General features: G+C 35.4%; 1 protein-coding gene across 1 annotated transcript; it reads right to left on the bottom strand.

The window, feature by feature from the left end:
• Nucleotides 1-17,478: 17,478 nt before the first annotated feature.
• LOC141612987 (uncharacterized) lies at nucleotides 17,479-24,929 on the bottom strand. The gene is made up of 6 exons (XM_074431733.1): nucleotides 24,818-24,929; nucleotides 23,045-23,199; nucleotides 19,181-19,285; nucleotides 18,251-18,328; nucleotides 18,093-18,157; nucleotides 17,479-18,013 (listed from the first exon to the last, which is right to left on the bottom strand). Exons 1-6 carry the CDS (start codon nucleotides 24,927-24,929, stop codon nucleotides 17,956-17,958), a joined length of 573 nt encoding a protein of 190 aa, XP_074287834.1. The 3' UTR covers nucleotides 17,479-17,955.
• Nucleotides 24,930-26,202: the final 1,273 nt, after the last annotated feature.

Here is a 26,202-nt window from a genome sequence, read left to right as displayed (position 1 = left end):
TTATAAAACTCCATCAACGCCATAGAGAGCGACTCACATCACAACTTTCCCAGGTTATAGTATAGGCCATCATTATAGTTTGTCGAAACTCATGCACACAACATATATTCTATCTTGGGGTGATACTAACAATAGAATTAGCTTCACGTAACATTGACATGTCTAGTATGCTTCCAACAGTTCCAAGTAGCTCAGCCACTTCATGATCACGAATTCCTGTTTAAGACGGGGGTATCCGTTTTAATCTTAAAACGCGTCAAATACTATGAATAAGACAAAAGTAGAACGCATAGAAAAAAGCAAAATATGTGTCCTATATGTGAAAATGGGATGATATTTGACCCGTTTTAATGCAAAGACGAATATATTGTCTTATAGAAGACTATCGGATTCATTACAACGTTTTCATATAATTCAGGTACGTGTATTTCTAGTAAAATAAAAATCTTTTTCTTTAGGTAGAATGAAGTTAGTTGGTTTTTGTTTATAATTTAGAATAGATAAGTAAATTCAATTAGTATCACTATAGACGGATATATCCGTTTAAAGTGAAAGACGGGTCAAATATGCTTAAAGTGGTGACATTTTTGGATCTCACCATGCAACTTGTTGCTTGTCTTATGCTTAAAGTGGGTGGATATTTGACCCGTCTTTCACTTTAGACGAATATCTCCCGTCTATAATGAGAATTTGCGAAGTAAATTAGAATATGATACCCTTTTTACATATAACCGTGTATAGTACATAATCAGAAATACAGATAGTTCGTAGGACTCTATAACTGTGCACTAAATTATTTACCAACACAATCTCATGTGAAAATTATCCCCACAAAGCTACAAATAAACCCATTAATTAAAGCAATAAAACCATATAGTCAAATGTGTAAACCTAAAAAAGCTGAATATTTGATACACTGTGTTTACGTTAATGCTTATAAGTTATAATATGAGGTAGGAAAACAAATAATTCCACTTCAAAAACCGACGAAGCAAGGTAGTATAACCTATTAACCTATATAATCAAGCACAACATAAGTGTATAACCGCTTGTTTCGACAACCAATCTCGTTCCTTAACTTTCCTTCCTTGCAACTCGCTCAACCAATTTAGCAACTCTCTCAACCAATCCCAAGTTCTCGCTTGACTTCGCAAAATTTCAAATTTAGTTCGTAAAACCGGTGTAAAAACAACAATAATATTAATCTAGTGTCTTAAAGGCGTGAAAATGGAGGAGGGGATGGAGAATGAAACCACCAAAATGGTGAGTGTCATCACATTTGGCTGAATCCCCGGTTCCATTAAACAGTAAAGATGACTATTTTCGTCATTAGACTACTATTCACACTAACACTTGATTAATACACCAGTGCTTACAAAGAATGTTAAGACATACAATCAAGTAGCATTGCGACGAACACCTGCCTTCAGCGCAATCTCAAAGTCATCTACTATGACAAAACACATGGACAAATAATTGATCAGAAGTATGCGTTTGGACAAACCATTTTCCTCATTAAACACATAGTCAACTAATATACCAGAAACGATCAATGTTTGGCAAATGAATTCATAACTGTTTGAAGTGCAAAATAATATGGAGCAATATTGGAGTTTTAGGTTACAAAAAAAAAAAATCTATGATGTAATCTTGTCAACTGGTAAAACTTGTACTCCGTATAATGAAAGAGCTTTGTATAACATTCAACTATATTTTACAAACGAAAACCTTTGTTCAATGTAAAAAATACATGGAAAGTGGATAACAGTAGTCCATTCAATCTCCCTCCCTTTCCTCCCATCCATCCCCATCCCCTTCTCCTCCAATTCCCATTCTCATTCCCTTTTCTATCCTAACAAACTGTTTAATCAATGTTGGTACAAATTATTAGCCGTATAACTAATTACTATCATAGTAATTAGGGCAGAGTACGGATCGGGTATTTGATCCAAAGTGCTAGTTCGGATCGGATATCCATATTAAAAATCCTAAAGTTAGATATCCAATATCCAAACCAAATGTTTCGGATATCCAATGTTCGGGTATCCAAAACAATCGGATCGGATGCGGATATCCATCGGATATCCATAGTTTAGAATTTACTTTAAAATTAAGTTAGAAACACGATTACATTCATAGTCTTACATGATGATTTTCTTTAGTATTCTTATTCCAATGTTCTCGACATAAAATTTAAGTATCACCTAGATATTTCTCTAATATTTTAAACATTAATTAAGTTGTTGTATCAAATAAAATTTTATTTTCTCGAAATTATACTAGAAAACTATAGTTTCGGATCGGATCGGATATCCAAATATTTAAATTCTAATATCCATATCCAAACCAAAACCAAAGATTTCGGATCAGATATCCAGACCAAACTTAACTTTCGGATCAGATATCCAAACATTCGGATCAGATTCGGATCGGATATCGGATCAGTTTGGATAATCGGATTTTTTGCTCTGCCCTAATAGTAATTAGTAAAAGTCTCATAGTGTTTCTTCATGTTCAAAAACGAAATGTAGGAAGTCATAAATCTGGGGGAAAATACAATAGAGACATGATTCATATTGTCACAAAATCGGAAACATAGTTGCCTACGTCAAACCATCCATTTCACTACCACAACTCACATCTCATTAGAATACTGAAAACAGACAAACAAATCTGGTTTTAAAAAAAAATAGATTAACACCAATTCCCCTACTCAAATTAAATCCCATATATCTATAAAGAAATAACCGGGACAGTAATCACACTAATGAAATAACATTAATCCTAAAAACAGAGGTGTCTAGGATAAGTCCTTAATTCACTAATTTATCAATTAATATTTTCTTCTCACAACATCTCAATGCTTACAAATTTTCCCCATTCACATACCCAAACATGGAGTATATTCAACAAAATATTAAAACTTATCGTATATACAAAAGATAAGCAAAGCAATACGGAGTAATTAATAATTAATTGAAAAATACCAATTCTAAACAATGACATGAAACTACTTACCTCTTTGATTGTGAACTTTAGTACGAATCGTTGTAGTTTCAAAGGCCTACTGAATGTATAGAAGTGCGTAACAGAGAGAATGAGTGATCAATGTTTGGCTTGACGGGAAGATAACGCATAACTATACAATCGGGGGAAGGAGGCGGCTAAGGAATACAGTGTATAATTAACTCTATTTTATTTTAAGACACAGCTTTTAGGTTTTTTAATGAGTATTTAGTAGAGGGTAGTAGTTAGGCGGGAATTGAACTCACCAATGACTGACACGTGTATAGTAGGATCTTTAGTGGTTCTTCTATTATACTTATATATATATATATATATATATAGATAGATAAGACGAGGAGTTGATGCTATCAGTTTGGTCATCAATACTTCCACTAGGGATGACAAATTAAGATATTTCAATATTAAAATTGGTAAAGGTTGTTAATTAATCTGTGTCTCAATCATTTATTTATTTTGATAATAACTTTATCAAGAATAAAAAAGATAAATAAATAAAAGTATAGACACAAGCAATTTGTATACAATAATTAGGATATATAAATACCTCATATTAGCATGACGATAAATTTTTGATACCGTGAATGGAAGAAGTTGAATATGACCAAAACAATCCCACATTCCGGGAACATTAATTAAATTAATTATTTATCACAAAAAAAGACAAACAAATTAAACTTTACATTGTTTAAATTTGTCCAATTATAGCTAATAACTTAGCCCAATCAAATTAAATTATCAACTAAAAGGAGTATATATTTTAGCTTTGCACGCAATTTGGAATCGCGTTGTCTATAAGATGTCCCTTGAATGAAATATATTTTGTAAGTTTAATACAAGTAGTAAAAAAAAGGTAGAATTCCTATGAAAGTGTAAGTGTGCAATTGGCCAATTTGGAGTAATATCAGTACGGGTCATCATGAACGAGGTAACATTAGTCCTAGGCGTAGTCATGAACGAGCTGGTATTGACAACATGATGTAAAGCCCGGAATCGGTTTGAGCTCAACTCGAGCTCGGTCGAGCTATGTTAACTCAATATTTTCTTTGTTTTCTTTAACTTTTAAATCAAACTAAAAATGAATATATTTAAAGATGAATTCGAATATAAAATATTTATCAAATAAAATAAAATATAATCACAAATGTCAAAATAACATTTTATTAAGAACAAAACAATTGTTGTTGAGTTTATGGATTCAAGTACCTAAGAGGGGGAGGGGGTGAATTAGGTACTCTTTTAAAAATTTTAACTTCAACTTTATTGGATTAAAGTAAGTTAAATGAACAAAAGAGATTTAGAGGATACTTTGAATAATATTGAAAGATTGAACAAGTATCTCGATGAATGTTTGCTTGAAGTATGAAACAACAAATGTTCTGACTGTATCTATTTGTCTCGGTTTGTGAAGTATGACTGAGACCAAATGCGACAAAGTATGATGAATTACTTCTAAGTTTAAGCGAAACAAAACAAACAAACAAAGTAAAAAGGCAGCGGAAATAAAATAAGCACTTGAACACGAGATTTTTGAATTGGTTCGGCAAGAAACTCAAGTGCCTACGTCCAATCTACTTTTTATTACTTTCCTTTAGTGATCTACTCCGAAAACTAAAAGACCCTTGTAATAAAAGACGCCAACCTACTCCGGTTGCAAAGCTAGTACAAGAACTACTCCGTTCTATGACAAGCTAACTCGCAATCTACTCCGATTGCCAAGAGTTAAAGAACTACTCCGTTCTAGAACTCAATACGCACAACCTACTCCGGTTGCCAACTCACAACCTACTCCGGTTGTCAAGAGATAAGGACTACTCCGTCCTAAACTCTACTAACACACTTAAAATGTAAAGGATCAAGTTTCCACTAACACATTCTTAACAAAGAATAGAGGTGGACAACTTTTACAAGATCAACACTTTTAAGCAAGAGAGTTTAGTATAGAAAAGCAACAGTAGCCACGACTGTAGAAACTGAAAGACACTTGAAGACTTTTAAAAGGATTTTGCAAAAGACACGATTTTTACTCTTTAAAAAACACTTTGCAAAACATGAAAGAATTAATTCAGAAAGTCTTGGGGATTTAATGAGGAGGATGCACGGTTTATATAGAGGAGGTGAGTGAAGGGGTTGCTAGGGTTTTGAAGGGTCAAAGACCTCACATGTGAAGACCATTTGCAACCACCTAATAACTTGCACCAAAAAGGAGTCTTTTGCAAAGGAAGGAATAGAGAAAGAAGGTTTGAAAGACAACCTTAAATGCTCATGCAATTTCAGAAAACAAGGATGTGAGACAAGTCACATGATGACAAGTTAACACAAATATGGCAAAAAGCAACTTTTGTTTTCTTAAAAACCAAAGGATTGAATTTGCATAAAGAGGAAACATTTTGAATAATTCAAACCACTCTTTATTGGATACTACCTCCTTAATAAAATCAGATTTTTATCTTTGAAAATATAAGTCACGTGAAAGCATTTGAAAGATAAAAAAGAAGCTTCAAGTTTTTACGAGTTGTGGCAAAGTCCACTCATTTTGTTTGCGTGTGAAAGCAACAGTCATCTGAACCGTTTCTATTACTCTGTTATACTCTACTTTCCCACTTGTACATTAAATGACACATGACTAATTACAATGGGATTAATAACAACTTCAATACTTCTTAATCCAAGCTTGATTACATCATTAATCCTGAAAAGGTAAACTAAGAATACACAAATCAAGTGGGCATGTTATCATCAACATAAGGAACCCAACAAATTCCCCCTTTGATGATGACAAGCCCCAAACGAATGTATAAGCAATGTAAACACCTTAATTCAAGATTTAAGCAAGCAAGATCAAATGATAGAGAAGGGACAATATTACCTTACCAAGGGCAAAAGCTAGAATCAAACTATCATGACAATTTTACATTGCCCCAAAACAAGAATCAAGCTTAAGAAGGTTAGACAAGACATTGGTTTAATCAATAGCAAGGAGATTAAGAGCATGAGTTTACCTTTTCCCCCTCTTGACATCATCAAATGGATAGAGATGTCAAAAGCATTAGAGTGCAAATAGGCATAAGAAAACACAAAAAGACACATATAAGTGTGACAAGGTAACAAGGTCAACATCAACAAGGATTAAGCATAAGTTAATCAAAGTTCAACAAAGCTAAATAGAGTTTAAAGTACACCACCAATTGTTCAAAATAACAAGCAATAAAACAGAGTCTTAGAAAGGCACAACCAAGGGTGGAACAAAATGAAGGGATACGGGTAAAAGGTTAAAAGGGCCGAGAGGAAGGAGGAAGGCTAAGGGGAGGAGGCTTGTTCACCATCCGAGCCACTACCCAACGGGTCATCATCCACATGATCATCACCGACTTCTTTTGTTGACACAAGGGTGGAAATGATGTCCACCTCTCCACGAATGAGATCCATTGTGGAGGCAAGGGCCGAGATGGCCAAGTCCTTCTTACGAGCATCTTCCTTAAGCCACGCACCTAACTCGCGCACGGCATTGAGTACTTCCCGCATACCACCCGCATTCACTTGACTTGATGACCCAACTTAGGGTCCTTTTTAATTTTCACAGAAATCAGCTCATCATTCTCAATTTTGATCAACATCTTTCCCATTTGCCCATCACTCATCACATCACACATATCCAACGAACCCAAGCTAGTGTTTACCAACACCCCTTGTGCCTTGAGCACAACCGATAACCACATGCCATAGGGGAGGTAAATTATACTAGAAGAAGGTCGACGAAGCTTGGTCGAAATGAGGTGAAATCTTTTAAACATCAAACCAACTAGGTTCACCTTCTTATGGGTAGCAATATGATAGATTAAATATTGTATGGCAATGGTGAGTTTTCCTCTATCACCCGAAGGATAAATTGAGCGACACAACATGTTAAAAATGATTCGAAGAGGAGGTGGGATTTGGGTGTTGCTCACGGGTCCGGGGGAGACAGTTTTGGGACACACGGTTTGAGCAATGCTAAGAGGTGAGGCATAAGACAAAGCCACCCAAGTTTCGGAGGGGAGTTTGTCATAACCTCCAACGGGAATACCAAGCGCGGTAGCGAAATCAGATTGAGACAGTTTAAGGGGCTTACCGTTCACCTTGGCCGTAAGAGTTTCACCAGATTTATCAACCCGTACCGTAGCAAAGAATTGAATCACCTCACTAACAAACACCGGCTCTCGCATTTCCAACAGTTTTTCCCAACCTTGAGCTAAAACCATATCTCGGGTGAGTGAAAGGCAGGCGGGTCAAACCACGTTTGATTGTAAACCCGAGGGGAGTGAATAGCTTTGATGTTCATTAACCTCTCACAGTTTTTGTAAATTGAAGTAGGGAGATCAATACTCTCAAGGTGATCCCAAACCACGGCCAAGTCCCACTTCGAGATAAGGGACACCGGATCTGAGGGAGCAAGGTAGACAAGCTTTTTCTTTGAAGGTTTCGATTTTTCCGAGGGGGTTCATTTGGATTTTCAATTGGGGTATCAACAATCGGGTTATCAACATTGCTTTGCTCGAAAGTTTCTGAAATTGGGGGTAATTGAGAGGAGGAGGCTTTTTCTTTTCTCTTGTTGTTCTTTTTCACGGAGTCGGGTCGGACTCACGGACTTTGATGGGTTTTCATTCAAATCAAATTCGGTTTCATCTTCAACATCTTCAACCAATACCGTCACTGGTTGGAGGAGGAGCTCGGAACAGTGGAGCTCTTCTTTCGAACACCTCGCGTGCGTCGTCCTACCATTGTGGCGATGGGTATGTCGTCGGATGATGGAGGGTCAGAGGGTTTTGGTGATGGTTGAGGGCTAGGTGGATCTGGGTTTGTCGAAGGTGTGGTGTTTGAAGTTTGTGGAGGAAAGGCGTAGGATGTTTTGACTGAGGTCATAGTTGGAGTTGGTGATATAGGTGGTTTTGATGTGACAGGGGAGGTAATTTTTGTGGGTTTAATGGGTGTGTTAAATGATGTTTTTACCATGGTGGGTTAGGATAGGTGAGATATGAGGGAGTTGGATTTGGGAGAAGAAGAGTTAGTGGGTTTAGGCGGTTTGGACGGGTAGGTGTAGGTAGTGGATTGAAGAAATTAATGGCCCATTTAATGTGGTAAGTGAGGTGGTTGGCCCAACTAGACAAATTGAATCACTCGAAATAAAAACGCAAGGTAGCATATAATAAACGTAAATTTAGATATGAGGTTGAGTGATTACCGACTCACAAATACGGTGTCAATTTTTGGTCTAATCATGAATTCAATGCACTTAGAACACTTAATAACATATATCCAAATTTAATTTAATCAATTAAGAGATTGTGTAAAACTCATACTAAAAATCACAAGCTATTAATTAACCCAATTTCTAGTCTAAATTTCTCAAAATGTTCTCTTGCAAGTGGTTTAGTAAAAATATCGGCAATTTGATTTTCGGTCTTGCAAAAGATAAGTTTAATATGTCCTTTTTCCACATGATCACGAATAAAATGGTGACGAATATCAATATGCTTGGTTTTAGAGTGTTGAATAGGATTTTTGGAAATATTTATTGCACTCGTATTATCACACATTAAAGGAATGGAGTCAAAAATAATACCAAAATCCAAGAGTTGTTGTTTTACCCAAAGGAGTTGAGAACAACAATGTGCCGCACTAACGTACTCACTTTCGGCCGTAGAAAGAGCTACCGTGTTTTGTTTCTTTGAGGCCCAAGAAGTCAAGCAAGGACCCAAGAACGTTGCAATTCCGGAGGTACTCTTTCTATCCACCGTGCACCCCGCATAGTCCGCATCCGAAAAGCCTATAAGATCAAAAGGACAATATAAGGGGTACCATAGGTAAAGATTTTGTGTTCCAATCAAATACAGAAGAATTCGTTTAACGGCTTTGAAATGTGATTCTTTCGGATTTGCTTGGAACCTAGCACATAAGCATACACTAAAGAGAATGTCGGGACGACTTGCGGTCAAGTAGAGAAGTGAGCCTATCATACCTCTATACACCTTATCACTAACATTCTTACCGAGTTCATCTTTGTCCAATTTGGACCCGGCTACCATGGGTGTATCATGAGGCTTACCATTAGTCATCCCAAATTTCTTAAGCATTTCTTTGATATACTTTTGTTGATGGATCATGATTCCATCCTTTGATTGCTTAATTTGGAGCCCAAGGAAGAATCCTAGCTCACCCATCATGCTCATTTCAAACTCCGATTTCATTAGTTCGAAAAATATAAGTAAAGGAGTTCATTTGTTGCACCAAATATAATGTCATCAACATATACTTGTACAACCAACAGTTTCGTCTGATTGTTGCTTCAAGAACAATGTTTTGTCAACGGAGCCTCTTTTAAAACCATTTTCAATAAGAAATTTAGACAATCTATCATACCAACATCTTGGTGCTTGTTTTAAACCATAAAGAGCTTTGTCTAATTTGAAAACATGGTTAGGCAAGTCATTGTTCTCAAAACCCGGTGGTTGCTCTACAAAGACATCTTCTTCCAAATATCCATTTAAGAAAGCGGTTTTGACATCCATTTGGAAGAGTTTAATGCCTTTGTGAGCCGCAAAAGCTATAAGCAATCGTATGGCCTCAAGTCTAGCTACCGGTGCATAGGTTTCATCGTAATCAATACCCTCTTGTTGGTTATAACCTTGCACCACTAGTCTAGCCTTGTTCCTTACGATTTCTCCCGAGTCATCAAGCTTGTTGCGAAAGACCCACCTAGTACCAATGACGGTACGATTAGGCGGTCTAGGGACTAAGTGCCATACCTCATTTCTTTTGAATTGATTGAGCTCATCTTGCATGGCAAGCACCCAATCTGCATCAGTCAAGGCGACTGTTACATTTGAAGGCTCAATTTGAGATAGGAAGGCATTATGAGCACAATACTCATTGAGATGAGCGAGATTGTTGAGGGATGATCTTGTCCGAATTCCCGAGTTGAGATCACTTGTGAGATTAGTGAGTGGATGAGAGCTTTGATGTTTCCACTTCTTTGGAACAATAGTTTCTTGTTCCCCCTCAACGATATCGATCCACGATGGATGTTGCTATTGGCCCGGAAGGTTCTTCATCTTCACTTGTTTTGGTTTTCTTGATTCGGAGGTGGATGCAACGATCGTTGGGTCTGTTGCTTCCAGAGAGGAATCGAAGTACTCCGTGTTCCCCCCGAGTTGTTGCTCTCCTTTGAAGGTGACAGTCTCGTGTCTGTTGCAATTGAGTCTTTGGGAGCTTCTTCATCCGTGAACACGAAGTCTTTTCGAACAAGACCAATTTCAAACTCATCATCCTCATCCTCATCATCATCATCCATGTTTTGTACCTGTCCAAGCACACTAGATTCATCAAAAATGACATGGATGCTTTCTTCAATTAACAAGGTTCGTTTATTGTAAACTTTATAGGCCTTGCTATGATCGGAGTATCCAATAAATACTCCTTCATCACTACGTGGATCGAACTTACCCAAGTTGTTTTTACCATTGTTGTGAACAAAACATTTGCTTCCAAAACATCTAAAATATGAAATGTTGGGTTTTCTTCCACGCAATGATTCATAGGGAGTTTTATTTAAAATACTCCTTATCATGACACGATTATAAATGTAGCAAGCGGTATTTACCGCTTCGGTCCAAAAGTTCTTAGGCAACTTACTAGTTAATAACATTGTTCTAGCCATTCCTTCAAGGGTTCTATTCATCCTTTCAACCACACCATTTTGTTGTGGGGTTCTAGGAGCCGAGAAGTTATGGTCTACACCATTGTCATCACAATAAGCACCAAATGATGAGTTTTCGAATTCGGTTCCATGATCGGTTCTCATTGAAACAAGTTTTAAACCAAGTTTATTTTGAATCTTCTTTAACCAAATTAGAAACTCATCAAATGTCTCATCCTTAGAGCTTAGGAAGAGTGCCCAAACAAACCTAGAGTAATCATCAACAATGACACACACATAACGACTACCACCTCTACTTCTAGTTCTCATTGGTCCACACAAGTCGATATGTAAAAGTTGCAAAGGTTGAGATGTACTCATAATTCTTTTGGATTTGAAGGAACTTTTAACATGTTTACCTCTAGCACATTCATCACATACTTTATCAATTTCAAATTTTATATTAGGAATGCCTTCAACCAAATCAAGTCTTTTAAGGGTATTAAGAGTTTTTGTACTAACATGACCAAACCTTTTATGCCATAACCAAGGATCATTGTTCATTACACTCATGCAAGACATGGTGTGACCGGATAGAGTGTTCAAATTAGTTAAGTAAACATCTTTGACACGTCTTCCTTCGAGTATTAGTTCATTAGTGGTGGCATCAAAAATTCGACACATATTAGCATGAAATTCAACCACATTACCCTTATCACAAAGTTGAGAAATACTAAGGAGATTATGTTTCAAACCTTTGACAAGCCGCACATTGTCGACACAAAGTAAGGATGACTTACCAACTTTTCCAATACCAATTACTTCACCTTTCTTGTTGTCACCAAACCTTACCGTGCCACCATCATACGCTTTAAGTGAGAGGAATTGGCTTCTATCACCCGTCATGTGACGAGAGCATCCACTATCCAAGTACCAATTGCGGCCGCCTCTCACCAAGCCCTACACAAGATTAGTTTTTGAGTTTAGGAACCCAAATGAATTTGGGTCCCTTTTTGTGATCAACATAACTTGTGGTGTCTTTCTTAATGTCCATTTCTTTTAATGCTTTGGTGTTCTTATCAATGTCATCAAAACGTTTTGTACAACCATTAAAGACATGACCATTGTCACCACAATAGTTGCAAATGATGTATTCGGGAAGACCTACATACTTCCTTCCTCTAAAATCGTTTTTAGGCTTACGGATGCAACAAATCGATCTGACTGTTCCATTTGAACCCCAAACCAGCAGATTTCTCACATTTCTCGGTTTGATTCGTGAGGAAGTTTAACACGGTTTGACTTCCTTCCCATTTTTCAGTGATGTTCTTAGCATTAACAAGTTCATTGGTTAAGTCATGGACACGTGAGAGAAGATGCAAATTCTTTTCCTTTTCTCTTTTAAGTTCATCATTGTTAGCACTTTCTATGGACAATCTTTTCTCAACAATGAAGTCATGGGTGTGATTGTTGAGTTTAGACACGAGATAAATGATTCTTTCTTTGGAGTCCTCATATTTAGATGTCATCTCGTCAAGTCTTTTGTTTAGATCAACGACTTCATCGGATCTATGGTGAGGAGAAGACCTAGAAGTGCTACATTCGGGCATACCTTTTTGAAAGAAAGTAAGCCTATCATGGAGATCTTCTATTTCATTCTTGAGACAAACAACCTCACTTTTAAGACACTCATTTTCATTTTCCAACCATTCACTTTTTCTTTTAAACTTGTCTAAGTCGTGGTCAGAAGCAACAGTCTTAGAGACTGTTTCTCTTAAGTCTACAACTTCAACAACAAGGTCATAGATCTCATTTTCAAGATCGTCTTTGTCCTTCAAAAGATCATCACGTTCCTTGGTTAGAGAGGAAACTTGCATCACCAAGGTAGTGTTGACATTTTCAAGGTCAGAGACGTCCGTGGGTGTCGACCTAAGACGCTCTAGTTCTTTAGTCAAATGCTTGTTTAACTTGTTGACTCTTTTGACTTCATTATAAGCCTCAGAAGTGACAGTAACGCATTCTGTTGCTTTTAGTTCATTTTTCAGATTAAAGTTCTCTTGAGCAATTTCCTCAATCTCATTTTGCATTATATCAAGCTTATTAGTTTGAGACCGACACTTATCAAGAAGTTGATCAAGAAGCTTACATACTTTCTCTTTGGAGTAAGTTCTAGCCTTGGCCTTTAGATTGTTTACCTCGTTGTCGGAATCGGAGTCGGAATCGTCGGGGTTAGCCATGAGGCATCTTAAGTGTTCAAGTTTTGAGGTTTTTGAGACTTTTTCTTTACCATGATTTGCAACACACATTTTAGCCTCAAGTTCCTCCTCGATGAGTTCCTCATCTTCCTCGGAGTCGGACATTCCCCATATAGCACTCATGACTCTATGTTTGTAGTCCTTTTTAACCTTTTATCTTCTTTCCTTAGATTTGATTTCTTCCCACTTGGGACATTCTTTAATTTGATGAGTTTTATCACCACATTTAAAGCATCCCATGGTGGAAGTAGGTCGTCTCTTAGGAAAGCGTTTTTTAGAGTAATTATTAGTGAACTTTTTGTTACCTTGGCCATTGACCAACCCGGCTAAGTTCCTTGTGAACATAGCAAACTCGTCTTCCTCCTCATCTTCTTCATCACTTGGAGAAGATGTGAGGGCGAGACTCTTTCCCTTTGATGACTCACTAGAATGCTTATCGAGATTGAACTCGTGAGCCATTAGTGATCCCATTAGTTCATGAAGAGATAGGGTTGACAAGTCTTTAGCTTCCTCTATGGCGGTGACTTTAGGTTGCCATTTAGGGGTTAGACTACGAAGGATTTTTCGAATGATGTCCTCGGACTCGAAATTCCTTCCTAGACTTTGAAGCTCATTAATAATACAAGAAAAACGAGAAGAAAAATTATTTAAAGACTCGTCCTTTGACATTCTAAACATTTCATATTGTTGCATGAGAAGATCAATACGGTGTTTTCTTACTTGGGACGTCCCTTCATAAGCAAGTACAAGGGAATCCCAAATAGATTTTGCCGTAGGACACCCGGAGATTCGACTAACTTCCCCCTCACCAACACAACGTTGAAGAATCGACATTGCTTTGGAATTCTTTTCGGCAAGCTTGAAGTCGTTCTCATTGTAATTTCTTTCCTCTTTTGTTTTGGTGAAACCGTTAAGAATATCGGTTTCCTCAATGGCAAGAGGTCCATTTTGGATGATGTTCCAACATTGATAATCGATACTTTTGATGTAATGTTCCATTTTGAGTTTCCACCATCCAAAATTCGAACCGGTAAAGACCGGGATCTTGGAGTGTTTCTCGGAATCCATTACCCACGAATCAAACTCTAAGGGGATTAGCCTCTATCAAGAGCACGAGGCTCTGATACCAATTGTTGAGTTTATGGATTCAAGTACCTAAGAGGGGGAGGGGGTGAATTAGGTACTCTTTTAAAAATTTTAACTTCAACTTTATTGGATTAAAGTAAGTTAAATGAACAAAAGAGATTTAGAGGATACTTTGAATAATATTGAAAGATTGAACAAGTATCTCGATGAATGTTTTTGAAGTATGAAAGCAACAATCGTTTTGTATCTATTTGTCTCAGTTTGTGAAGTATGAATGCAGACCAAATGCGACAGTATGATGAACTGTTACTTCTAAGTTTAAGCGAAACAAAACAAACAAACAAAGTAAAAAGGCAGCGGAAATAAAATAAGCACTTGAACACGAGATTTTTGAATTGGTTCGGCAAGAAACTCAAGTGCCTACGTCCAATCTACTTTTTATTACTTTCCTTTAGTGATCTACTCCGAAAACTAAAAGACCCTTGTAATAAAAGACGCCAACCTACTCCGGTTGCAAAGCTAGTACAAGAACTACTCCGTTCTATGACAAGCTAACTCGCAATCTACTCCGATTGCCAAGAGTTAAAGAACTACTCCGTTCTAGAACTCAATACGCACAACCTACTCCGGTTGCCAACTCACAACCTACTCCGGTTGTCAAGAGATAAGGACTACTCCGTCCTAAACTCTACTAACACACTTAAAATGTAAAGGATCAAGTTTCCACTAACACATTCTTAACAAAGAATAGAGGTGGACAACTTTTACAAGATCAACACTTTTAAGCAAGAGAGTTTAGTATAGAAAAGCAACGATAGCCACGATTGTAGAAACTGAAAGACACTTGAAGACTTTTAAAAGGATTTTGCAAAAGACACGATTTTTACTCTTTAAAAAACACTTTGCAAAACATGAAAGAATTAATTCAGAAAGTCTTGGGGATTTAATGAGGAGGATGCACGGTTTATATAGAGGAGGTGAGTGAAGGGGTTGCTAGGGTTTTGAAGGGTCAAAGACCTCACATGTGAAGACCATTTGCAACCACCTAATAACTTGCACCAAAAAGGAGTCTTTTGCAAAGGAAGGAATAGAGAAAGAAGGTTTGAAAGACAACCTTAAATGCTCATGCAATTTCAGAAAACAAGGATGTGAGACAAGTCACATGATGACAAGTTAACACAAATATGGCAAAAAGCAACTTTTGTTTTCTTAAAAACCAAAGGATTGAATTTGCATAAAGAGGAAACATTTTGAATAATTCAAACCACTCTTTATTGGATACTACCTCCTTAATAAAATCAGATTTTTATCTTTGAAAATATAAGTCACGTGAAAGCATTTGAAAGATAAAAAAGAAGCTTCAAGTTTTTACGAGTTGTGGCAAAGTCCACTCACTTTTGCGTGTGAAAGCAACGATCATCTGAACCGTTTCTATTACTCTGCTATACTCTACTTTCCCACTTGTACATTAAATGACACATGACTAATTACAATGGGATTAATAACAACTTCAATACTTCTTAATCCAAGCTTGATTACATCATTAATCCTGAAAAGGTAAACTAAGAATACACAAATCAAGTGGGCATGTTATCATCAACATAAGGAACCCAACAATTGTAAAGTGCCACAATTAAATAACAAAAAAAAAAAAAAATTGAACCTAGACGAACCTCTAATCCGAGCACTACAAAGCTCAGAATCGTCTCGGATTTGGCTAAACTTGGCTCGAAATCGCCTCGGAATCAGTTTTTATCGATTTCGATCCGAGCTTTCGCCGAGCTAATTTCGAGGACTCTACGAGCCCGCTCAGATCATTGACAACCCCATGTGAGATAAAAACAGCCTTACAGAACTACAAAAGACTAATTGGATTGCGAAAAAAAAATATGATAAGATATTTTTATAGCGTAGAAGATAATATACTTTAGTTATGTTATACTATTATAAGTGCGTCATCAAATTCGTATGAATTTGGATTTTTTTTTTATTTTTTTGATAATTTGGATTTGTTTATTTAATAAAAAAAACTACCAAATAGTTTTTTACAAGAATTGTACGTAACAGTTTATAGTTATTACATTAAACATGAAGGAATACTACAAATAGGCCCGTGCATCGCACGGGCATTAAATCTAGTATATATATAAAAGAGAGTTTTTTCGAGCGATTCTAGAGCGTCCACATCATCAAAAATTAATTTAGGAAAGTTTCATAAATAATATTTTTCACATAAAAAATAAAGTGGAGAATCTTTTAATTATTATAATATCTATATTTCCTATTTTATATTCATGAGAAATTTCTAATTTTTATATAAAAACTTTGACATTTCATTTGGCAAAAAAATGTTGTTATAAAAATTATGAAGATAATATAATTAGATTCGTGGTAAAAAATGCTTTCATTAGAGTATAGATTTCATATATTTGCACATATGATTATTAAAGATGGTGTACTTCTTTTAATATGTTATATGTCCCACATCGAAAAACAATGTTAGTGTGGTGATTATAATAAGTATAAATTATAAAATTGTCCCACATCGAAAGATTAACATAATGTGCATGATCCTATGATTATAAATAGGAGTCATCATTGGAACCTATATACCAACCAAAAAACTTTTGAGTCTCTTATTTTTGGAGAGCTCTTAAGAGTTTATATCATTATCTTCACAGTTTATATTCAAGTGATGTTTATAATCTTTATATAAAAACTTATACATCTCATTTGCCAAAAAAGTATTATAAAAAAAATGTACGAATATTAATAAATAGTACTCCCCCCCATTCAAGACCAAACTACAACATTTTCATTTACACACTTGCCAAGACACAAATTACAACGTAAATATCTTTAAGTTTACATTATAAAAAATTTAAAAATTTGATATTCTCATTGTACTTTATAAGTGAATCAAATAAGATCCCACATGACCATATTTTGTCTTACATATTGCAAGGAATCGTAAAGATTTTATTCGTTCATGAATAGTGTAAAAAAGGAATATAATGTTGTATTTGGTCTTGAATCGAGGGAGTATAGTATTTGCTCATTATTATTAACCCGCACTACTACAAAACCTGTTATGCACATCGGACTTTTTTGTATATGGACATCGGATACACACCCGATGTAGAGTTTGGTCATGTCCATTATGGATTAATGCACATCGGATTTTAAACCGATGTCCATTAAAATTTGCACATCGGATTTTCTATATATCTGATGTCCATATGACATATAGACATCGGCCTTTTTGGAAGTCTGATGTCCATTCCTTGCCATAGGCATCAGATATCTAAATAGTCCGATGTCCATTGTAAAATATAGACATCGGTTTTTTATAAAAATCCGATGTTTATAATTATTAATTTTTATATAAAAAAAAATTATATATTACTATATTATTACCCAATACATTACTACTACAGATGATCACAAATGCAAAAGATGATTCAATAATCAACAAATATGTTTATACAATCAATCAATTATCTGAAATTAATTACAAAAAGATCCAAATATATTAAGACAACTAACCTATCAACAAAAATAGAAACCAAGTTATAACATAACTCGATGTAAAACAAAGGTCCTCGGCCAAATGGCGGCAATTAGTACTACTGATTTTGCATAGTAGATCTTCATTAGCAATAAATCGGCATAGCCCTCCCATAAACCTTTCTGCCTCTTGGACACTCGTCTGTCCTAATCTATACTTCATAGCATCGTATGTCCACCTTCATCGAAATTTTTAATGAATAATGATCCAAATGAACTAGGATCGAACTTATACGGATAAGTTTCAAATTACAATTCAGTCAATTCTCTTTATCTAGGAAAAAATACAACCTCCTGAGCTTCAATTTTAAAGGTCGACGAGCTTGAGTCTGGTTGTCCAATCGCATCTCAAGCACATCCACGGTGCAGCTCAAATTTTGAGCTCGTATCTATCTCTACTAGCACACTGAATGTAAAAGTTCAAAAGCCTGGAACATAGTAACGATGCTATATGTAAAAGTTCTTGAAAAAGGTATAAACATTACCTGAATGCACTTACTCCCGTCTCTTCTTTAACTTCTCTTACTGCTGCCACACATATATCCGCTCCCTGAATGTTCATCAATCCAACAGAGATTAACAGCATGCCTTATAGTCTTATACGACAATGAATTTAGTGGCATAAAGACCTTTAGCACTTTACCTCGTCAACAACACCAGTAGGGACCTTCCAGATACCAGTTCCTCGTAACCTGCCACTATTTTCTTGTACTACAAGCAGCTGGAAAAAGAAAGGATATACATTTGTCTATCCGATAAGGTTAACTTTTCAATAGAATTAGTAGTTACGATACCTGAATTAGTAGAGCTGTAGAGGTACTATTGAATATAGATGGCTGATATAGTAGAGGGAGCATCTATATCACTTACAGTACTGTAGTAGTGTGTTACTCTGTTAATGCTTTGCGGCTTAACTTGAAGTTGTCGAGAAATCTTTCATGGTATTTTGTGAGATCTTACCATTGCTGTGATGCTGTCATTTCATATTTTCATGAAACAACATGAACAGATTCTGGGTGGATGTTCTATTTTGTAATAACCATTCAAACTGCTATTAACACTGGAATCGGGATCGAGGCTATCCTGCTCGGTGGACAATGCATTCAGGTAAGCTATATCAATGCCTGCAAATTATTACCATGTAGCACAAAGTAACTTATTGTGACTATTGAAGCCATACATGACCAATTCATAAATCATTCACTGCAACAGACAGCTACAAATTTCAGAATGCAGCAATCTTTTAATATATCAATTTTATTGCTGAATTTGTAATGAAAGCATCGTGGACTCAATTTTACTTATCATCAGCAATAATCTTGGTTGTCTCTGACATTCCTTTAATTTGTGCCTGGCAGCTCATGTACTCGAGCCTTTCACCAAACATTAGAGATATCTAGCTCGCACAATCTAATAGTGTTTGGCATGAATGATCGAATCCAAGATCAAATCTCAATTCGAAATTTAATACCATGTTTGATGCTGCTATATCATAAATCCTTGTATAGCGAAAGGAAATAAAACAGAACCAGGGAAAGGGGCAGTGATGAAAAACAGGTATAAAAACAAGTACCTCTCGTTTCTCCGTTAAGACAATAGCACCAATTCCAACACGATGTGAGGCGTTTGCAGGGATAGTACAGATAGTTTCAGGAATCCGAATGATTACAATGTTCACCTGTGTTCAAGCAATTTATAGTAGTACAACTCACAAATATACTCCTAATCAACAACAATCTAACATAAAAATTGGTCTAAAAATGAGAATACGTTAAACATAAACCCTAAAAATCAAACAAAACTAACATAAATTGATTAGAAATTAGAAGAGGAATTATCTTTGCTGCTCAGGAAATATAAGAAACCGCAACAACCGGCTTAAGAATCTGTATGAACATCAGCTGCTGCTGCTCGAATTTCGCGATTGATAAAATTATAAGAAAACTCAAAATCAAGAGAAAGGAAGAGAAATAGATCAAGGTACCTGGCGGGCCAAAGGTTATGCCACCATCGGGTTAAAACCCTAGAGAGCTTGAAACGCGATATACTAGTATGATAAGAATATGAATTATGGTGATAATTTGTTGTAAAACCCTAACAAAAAATGAGAGGACTTGGAGGAAATCAGAGAAAGGAAGTAGAGGGATTTGAAAGTCGGTTGAAAATGAAGGGTATTAGAGAAGAGATTTGTGTGATATTGATTAAAGGATACTGAAAATGGAGGTCTGGTTTTGGGTGAGATTGATTATGGCAGACGGCTGTGATGAGCAATAGTTGGTTGAGGGGATATGTGAATTCCAATTTAGGGAAAGGATAGACGGAGTGCGCCTATAATTTTCAATTTAGATGCACATCGGTTAAATGCAATGTTCCATGTCCATGACTTTTATATAGACATGGGTTTTATTAAATATCACATGTGCTTTAAAATCATAAATAATGGACATGTGTTTTTTAACGCAACCGATGTACATATAATTATATGCACATCAGGTTTTTGCAAACAACCGATGTGCATGTTATGTACATCGGTTTTCCAGATAATCCGATGTCCATTGACTGATGTCCATAACGAGTTTTGTAGTAGTGCCGGGTTAGATGTCGAATTATGTGCGAAACAAATGGTGTATTTCTAAGTATGTTATTTGTCCCACATTGAAAAATATGTTGGTGTAGTGAATATATTACGTATAAATAATAGAATTGTCCCACATCGAAAGTTTAGCATAAGGTGGGTGATCATATGATTATAAATCGAAGGCATCCTTAGAACCTAAATACCAACCCAAAACGTTCTGAGTCTCTTAAGCATTGTCTTGGAGAGCTTTTAAGAGTTTATATCATTATCTCCACGATATGATATATACTCCCTCCGTACCATACAAATGGTAACGTGGTAAAAAATGAGGTTTTTAAGAAAAGAGGGTAAAATAAGGGGTAAAGAGGGAAGAAAATAGGTGGGGTATGTAATTGTGGGTTTAATTGTGAGTTTGTAGGTGGGGTATGTAGTGGCATTTTATGTAAATATCAAATGGGTATAAGGATAATTTGGTAATGTTGTGGGCCAAATAAGGAATGTTACCATTGGTGTGGTACGGCCGTATTAGGTAAGTGTTACCATTGGTCTGGTACGGAGGGAGTATGTTTTATATTATGTCAAAGTGATGTTTATAATTTTTGTATAAAAACTTATACATCTCATTTAGCAAAAAAGTAACATAATTTTTTTTTAAAAAAAAATTATATAATTAGATTCGTGGTAAATAAATGCTAGCATTAGAATATAGTATCATATTATTTGCACATATTTATTTGTCCCACATTGAAAAATAATGCAGATGTGGTAAATATACTACATATAAATAGTTGAATTGTCCCACATTAGAAGATTATCACGAGGTGAAGTATCACATGATTATAAATATGAGTCATATTTGAAACTTAGGGGTATCAACCCAAAATCTTTTGAATCGCTTAAAAATTATCTTAGAGAGTTCTTATAGAAGTTTGTATTAATGACAAACCTTAGTTACAACAATACCATACAAATATTAATCACATAAATATTTATAAAAGCGATTATATATTACTATATTAGTGATATTATAATGTTTATTTTAAGACAATCGATAGTATAATAATTTTATTTAAGATAAAATCATAATAAAAAAAATAAAATGAGTGCTAAATATACATAAATTGGTTATTAATGTGTCATATAATGATAATCTCTGCACTAAAATAGAAAATTTAAGAATTATAATACAATCAAGTGCTGCATAAAAAGATCTTGAATCCACAAACAAATCAATAATGACCTTTTTTACTTTAGTAGAATTAAATCTTTTTAACTTTCAAATATAGGTAATATTATGCCTCATTACATTTGAGTAACTATAACACATCATAATTTTTAACCACTAATAAAAATCGCACCAGAAAAAGAAAATATTTTGCATTTGTTTATACATTTTATTGCTCCCTCAATTACATCTTAAAAGTCGTGTTAGGAAAAAAAATATAATTTAAATCATATCATTTGTACATATTTTAATTATGACAAAAAATGGAAAAGAACGTACGAATATAAATAGATAGTATAGTATTTTCTCATTATTATTAAATCGGGTTGGATATCGAAATAGGTGCAAAAAAGATGGTGTACTTTTTCGTGTGTTATTTGTCCACATTGAAAAATAATGCAGGTGTGGTAAATATACTAAATATAAATATTTGAATTGTCCCACATCAGAAAATTATCATAAGGTGGGGTGATCTTAAAAATTAATTTAGGAAAGTATCATAAATAATATTTTTTTGATGTAAAAAATAAAGTAGAGAATATTTTAATTATTATAATATATATTTCCTATATTATATTCAAGTGATGTTTCTAATTTTTATATAAAAATTTTACATTTCATTTGGCAAAAAAATACCGTTAAGAAAATTATGAAAATAACATAATTTGATTCGTGGTAAAAATGATATCATTAGCGTATAAATTTCATATAATTTGTATATATATAAAATGGTTTATTTCTTAGTATGTTATATGTCCACATTGAAAAATAATGTAGGATTATATAAAAATAATATAATTGTCCCACATTGAAAGATTAACATAAGATGTAGTGGTCTTATGATTATAAATATGCGTCTCTTAAATAAGATGTTTTGACTTTTGATCTATCTAAATAAATGATAAGACATAAGATGTAAATATTAAGACCTTATAACCAATTTTTGTTTACTAAGTTAATTATCCCGTTGCAACGCACGGGCATCCAAACTAGTTATTATTTTTATTTTTTTATTTTTTTTGGTGTAAACCGGGGTGTCCACCGTTGACAACAGTGTATAATCTCCTCGCCGCGCGTGCTCTCAAAACTAGTTATTTATGATGATGATGTTTATTAACTATTATTGGTTTGGTTAGACATGAAATCATGACTTGCAGGTAGACACGTTGGTTTAATATAAGACCATAATTTGGGGTGAAACTTTTTTTTTTTTTTTTTTTTTTTTTTTTGTGTGTGGATGATTTTAATAGAGAACTAATTTTGTATTCATAAAATATATTTTCGATGATATATTGTTTGAATTTTTTTTAACCTAATCGTGATATATTAATTATTGTTCTCATTCTCTTTGAAACATGTTAAAGACTTGTGCAAATATATTGAGACAACTTCATTACGACTTTATTACTAACAACATCAACGACAATAACACAAGAATAGTAGTAAAAACATAACGATAACAATAATCAACCAGGTCCTTTTAAGTCATTTTGTCAAATATTAGCTATCTTTTCAGCTAGTTTCCAAACAGTGTTAACAAAAATCAGCTACCTTATCAGCTCTTAATTTTCAGCTACCTTTTCAGGTTTCAGGTACCTTTTCAGGTTTCAGATATCTTATCAGGTTTCAGGTACCTTTTCAGCTAGTGTTGCCAAACAAAGAGCCCCATTCAAATCTTCAGTAGGCAGTTGTTCAAATGCAGTAATTTGGCCTTTCAACGCATTAGTGCGCTGTGGTGGGAAATATCGTCTGTAAAAAGCTAGAGCAAGGGAACTCCAGTCAGTAGAGTCTACAGAAAGGCAGGTATGACAATGTTCTCTTCTAGGACAGATTTCCTGCAAAACTAATTAAAGCACTAGAAAAAAAATGAGATCAGTCTCAAGGAATAAATTCTTTGAGACGAGAGACAAACTTAAAATAAGCAACAAAATTACGCCACCTCCCCGACAACGGCGCCAAAATTTGATACCGTCGTTTAGTACCAAAAATAAATACCTAAGTACTACCAACAGAAGTCAGCGGTAAGTAGGGTCGATCTCCATAGGGAGATAGGGAGATGGGAAAATGTCTGCTAAACTAAGTCTGTCTGAGTCACAGTTTCTTGGGGGGTTTTTAAATGATAATTCTAACCTAAGGAGATTGAAGGAGAGAAATAAAGTGAGATAAATAAAGGAGAGAATTGATAGCAAGCAACAGAGAGAAAGTAGTTAAGACAGTCGGTTCACCATGATTCTTAAGAATTGTAGTCTAGGGTCTCAGGCCAATGCAAATTCGATCTACAGGGTAATGAAAAGGTCCTTCCGGTCCACTATTCGCCCTAAGACAATTCTAGCTTAACTTCCGCCCTCACTAGAATGCCTTAATGTTCGCTACAGGTCTTACCTTTTCCAATCTTCCGATCTAGGTCAAGGTGTACTGTGATTAATTATCTAATTGCGTCGACTCAAAAAGACAAGAACAGTTAAATGCAGCGATTGACAACACAGCTCTAGTTTGCATTAAATCTAATCACCTAAAGATAATTCTTTAAACCATGACTCCCCTTTGTCTTAGTAAGGGAGATTAGCTATGCATAATTCTTGAGCAAACAACAATAATACATGAACTATAGAAATTCAACATGATTAAAGATATAAAAGAACACTAACAACAATAATGATAAAGAGAAAGGGAACAATAGAAACACAATTATTAATTAAGAATTAAGAGTATAGCAAGAGTACCGATTACAAAGAGGTAAAATCCAAAGTTAGGGTTCTAAGAGAGGAGTAAAGAGAGTCGAAGGAAAAAGGGAGAGAAGAAGAGAAGAGAAGAGCCCGGAGCTTATTTATCCTAATTACAAAAGGAAATCACGAAAATTAACTCAAGTTCCGCCTAAACTACATAGTCTCTCGATCGAGTAAAATGAAACCACTCGATCGAGGAGAAAACTTGACAATCCTCTCGATTGAATAAAGAAGGAGTTCGATCGAACACTTCAAATGATGGCTAACTCGATCGAGTGAAAGCAGATCTCGATCGAGCGATTCTTGAGGGATAAAGCATTCGATCGACCACTATTAGCAGTAAAATTGGTCGATCGAGCTATGTAAGCACGGGTGGACTCCTAGGCACCTTCCGAGGCCACTTCACGCATCTCTAAGTGACAGATTCCAATCTCCGATTCCTTGCTCTCCAAAATGCATGCGATTAGGACAAGTTTAGGCTTGATTTTGCTCCTTTCTGGTCCGTACCTGCAATTAATACAAGACAAACCAAAGTAGACTATTCGGGGGAATTTGTAGTCAGATGCCACATAATTAATACGAAAATGCGTGTAAAAATGAGGTAAAAACCTTATATAAAATACACGCATCACATTTCATCCCATTGTTCATCAGTCATAGTGGATGGTTTCTTCGACTTACCATCTAAAGCCTTCTTTAAACCATTTTGTATAAGAACAACTCGCATTTGAACTCTCCAAATGGCGAAACTAATTTTACCGTCAATTTTCTCTATGTCAAATTTTGTCGACATTATGGAAAAATCTCAGTTGAAAATAAAATGGCTTTGATACCAATTTGTTGGGTTACAGAGTACGGTAGCGAATAAATTCAACCAAAGATTTAAGAGAAATAATAAAAGACAATAAAAATAACACCAAGATTTTTAGGTGGAAAAACTCTCTTTGAAATGGAGGTATGATAACACTTTATTTTACGTCTTTTTAACCCGCATTTTATCTCTTATTCGACCGAATTAATAACTCGAGTTTACCCATTTTTGTACTATATAGCACATTTCCCGATTAGTTTTAAATGTTGCTATTCTATATTACTTTTTGGAATTTGGTACTACAAACTCGTATTTTCATTTTATAGGTACCAAATTCGAGTAATAAAGAATCAAGACGGATCGAAGAAAGACGAAAAGGAAATGAGGCACGTAAAGACTTGGCCCGTCAATTTGGTAGTAGATTAGTTGTCAATCAATCTTCTATGACTTGGGCTACTTTGAGCTTGGAAATGTGGGCCTCTTGGATTAATCATAAGGCCATTTTGTTAGGTGGGTTTCTCAACAAATGAAGGAAACCAGCCAACCCCACTTGGGTCTTGTGTGATTTCCAACAAAAGTGGACGGCAGCTAAGATACTGGGATAAAGTTATGGAGCTAAGATACTGGGATAAAGTGCTAGTTGACATTCTCTACCTACCTACACGGGTTCAAAATAGAGAGAGAAAATCCCTAAATTTAGAGAGAGAAAATCCCTAAATTTGAATGACTGAAACTACCACAGGTCTCCCGCCGGAGACCACCCAATCACCCATTTCCTCACACAACTCTGATCAGCATGGAGCGTCTTCCATAATCAATCCCCATACAAACCAAAAAAGTGTTAAGAGAAAGACAATGCATATTGATGAATTTCATGCTAGCCCGAGTACTGTCATTGCTGCTAACAACCATTCTGCGCATCTGGGTGAGACTGGAACTCAACAAAACCCGTCGATATCGGCCCCTGTGTCGTATAGGGCAATGGTGCAAGGGTTTGTTGCAGGCGAGGGCTCGTCGGAGGATCCATCTTTTGAAGAATTTGAAGAAGATTCAGAGGATGATTTTGCGCCAGAAGAGGATGAAGAGGATGCTCTGTGTCCTAGAATCTCATTAACCAAAGAGGAGAAGGCTTTAATCCGAAAGCCATGGCGACACTCAATCATCATTAAGATGTTCGACAAAAAGATTGGCTATCTCGCACTAATGCGAAAATTGCAAGCGAAATGGTCAATCAAAGGCAAGCTAACCTTGACTG

This window comes from Silene latifolia, chromosome 11, assembly GCF_048544455.1.
Source record: "Silene latifolia isolate original U9 population chromosome 11, ASM4854445v1, whole genome shotgun sequence".
NCBI lineage: Eukaryota > Viridiplantae > Streptophyta > Magnoliopsida > Caryophyllales > Caryophyllaceae > Silene > Silene latifolia.
The sequence above is the reverse complement of the archived record's forward strand: the minus strand, read 5'-3'. Positions and strand labels throughout refer to the sequence as shown.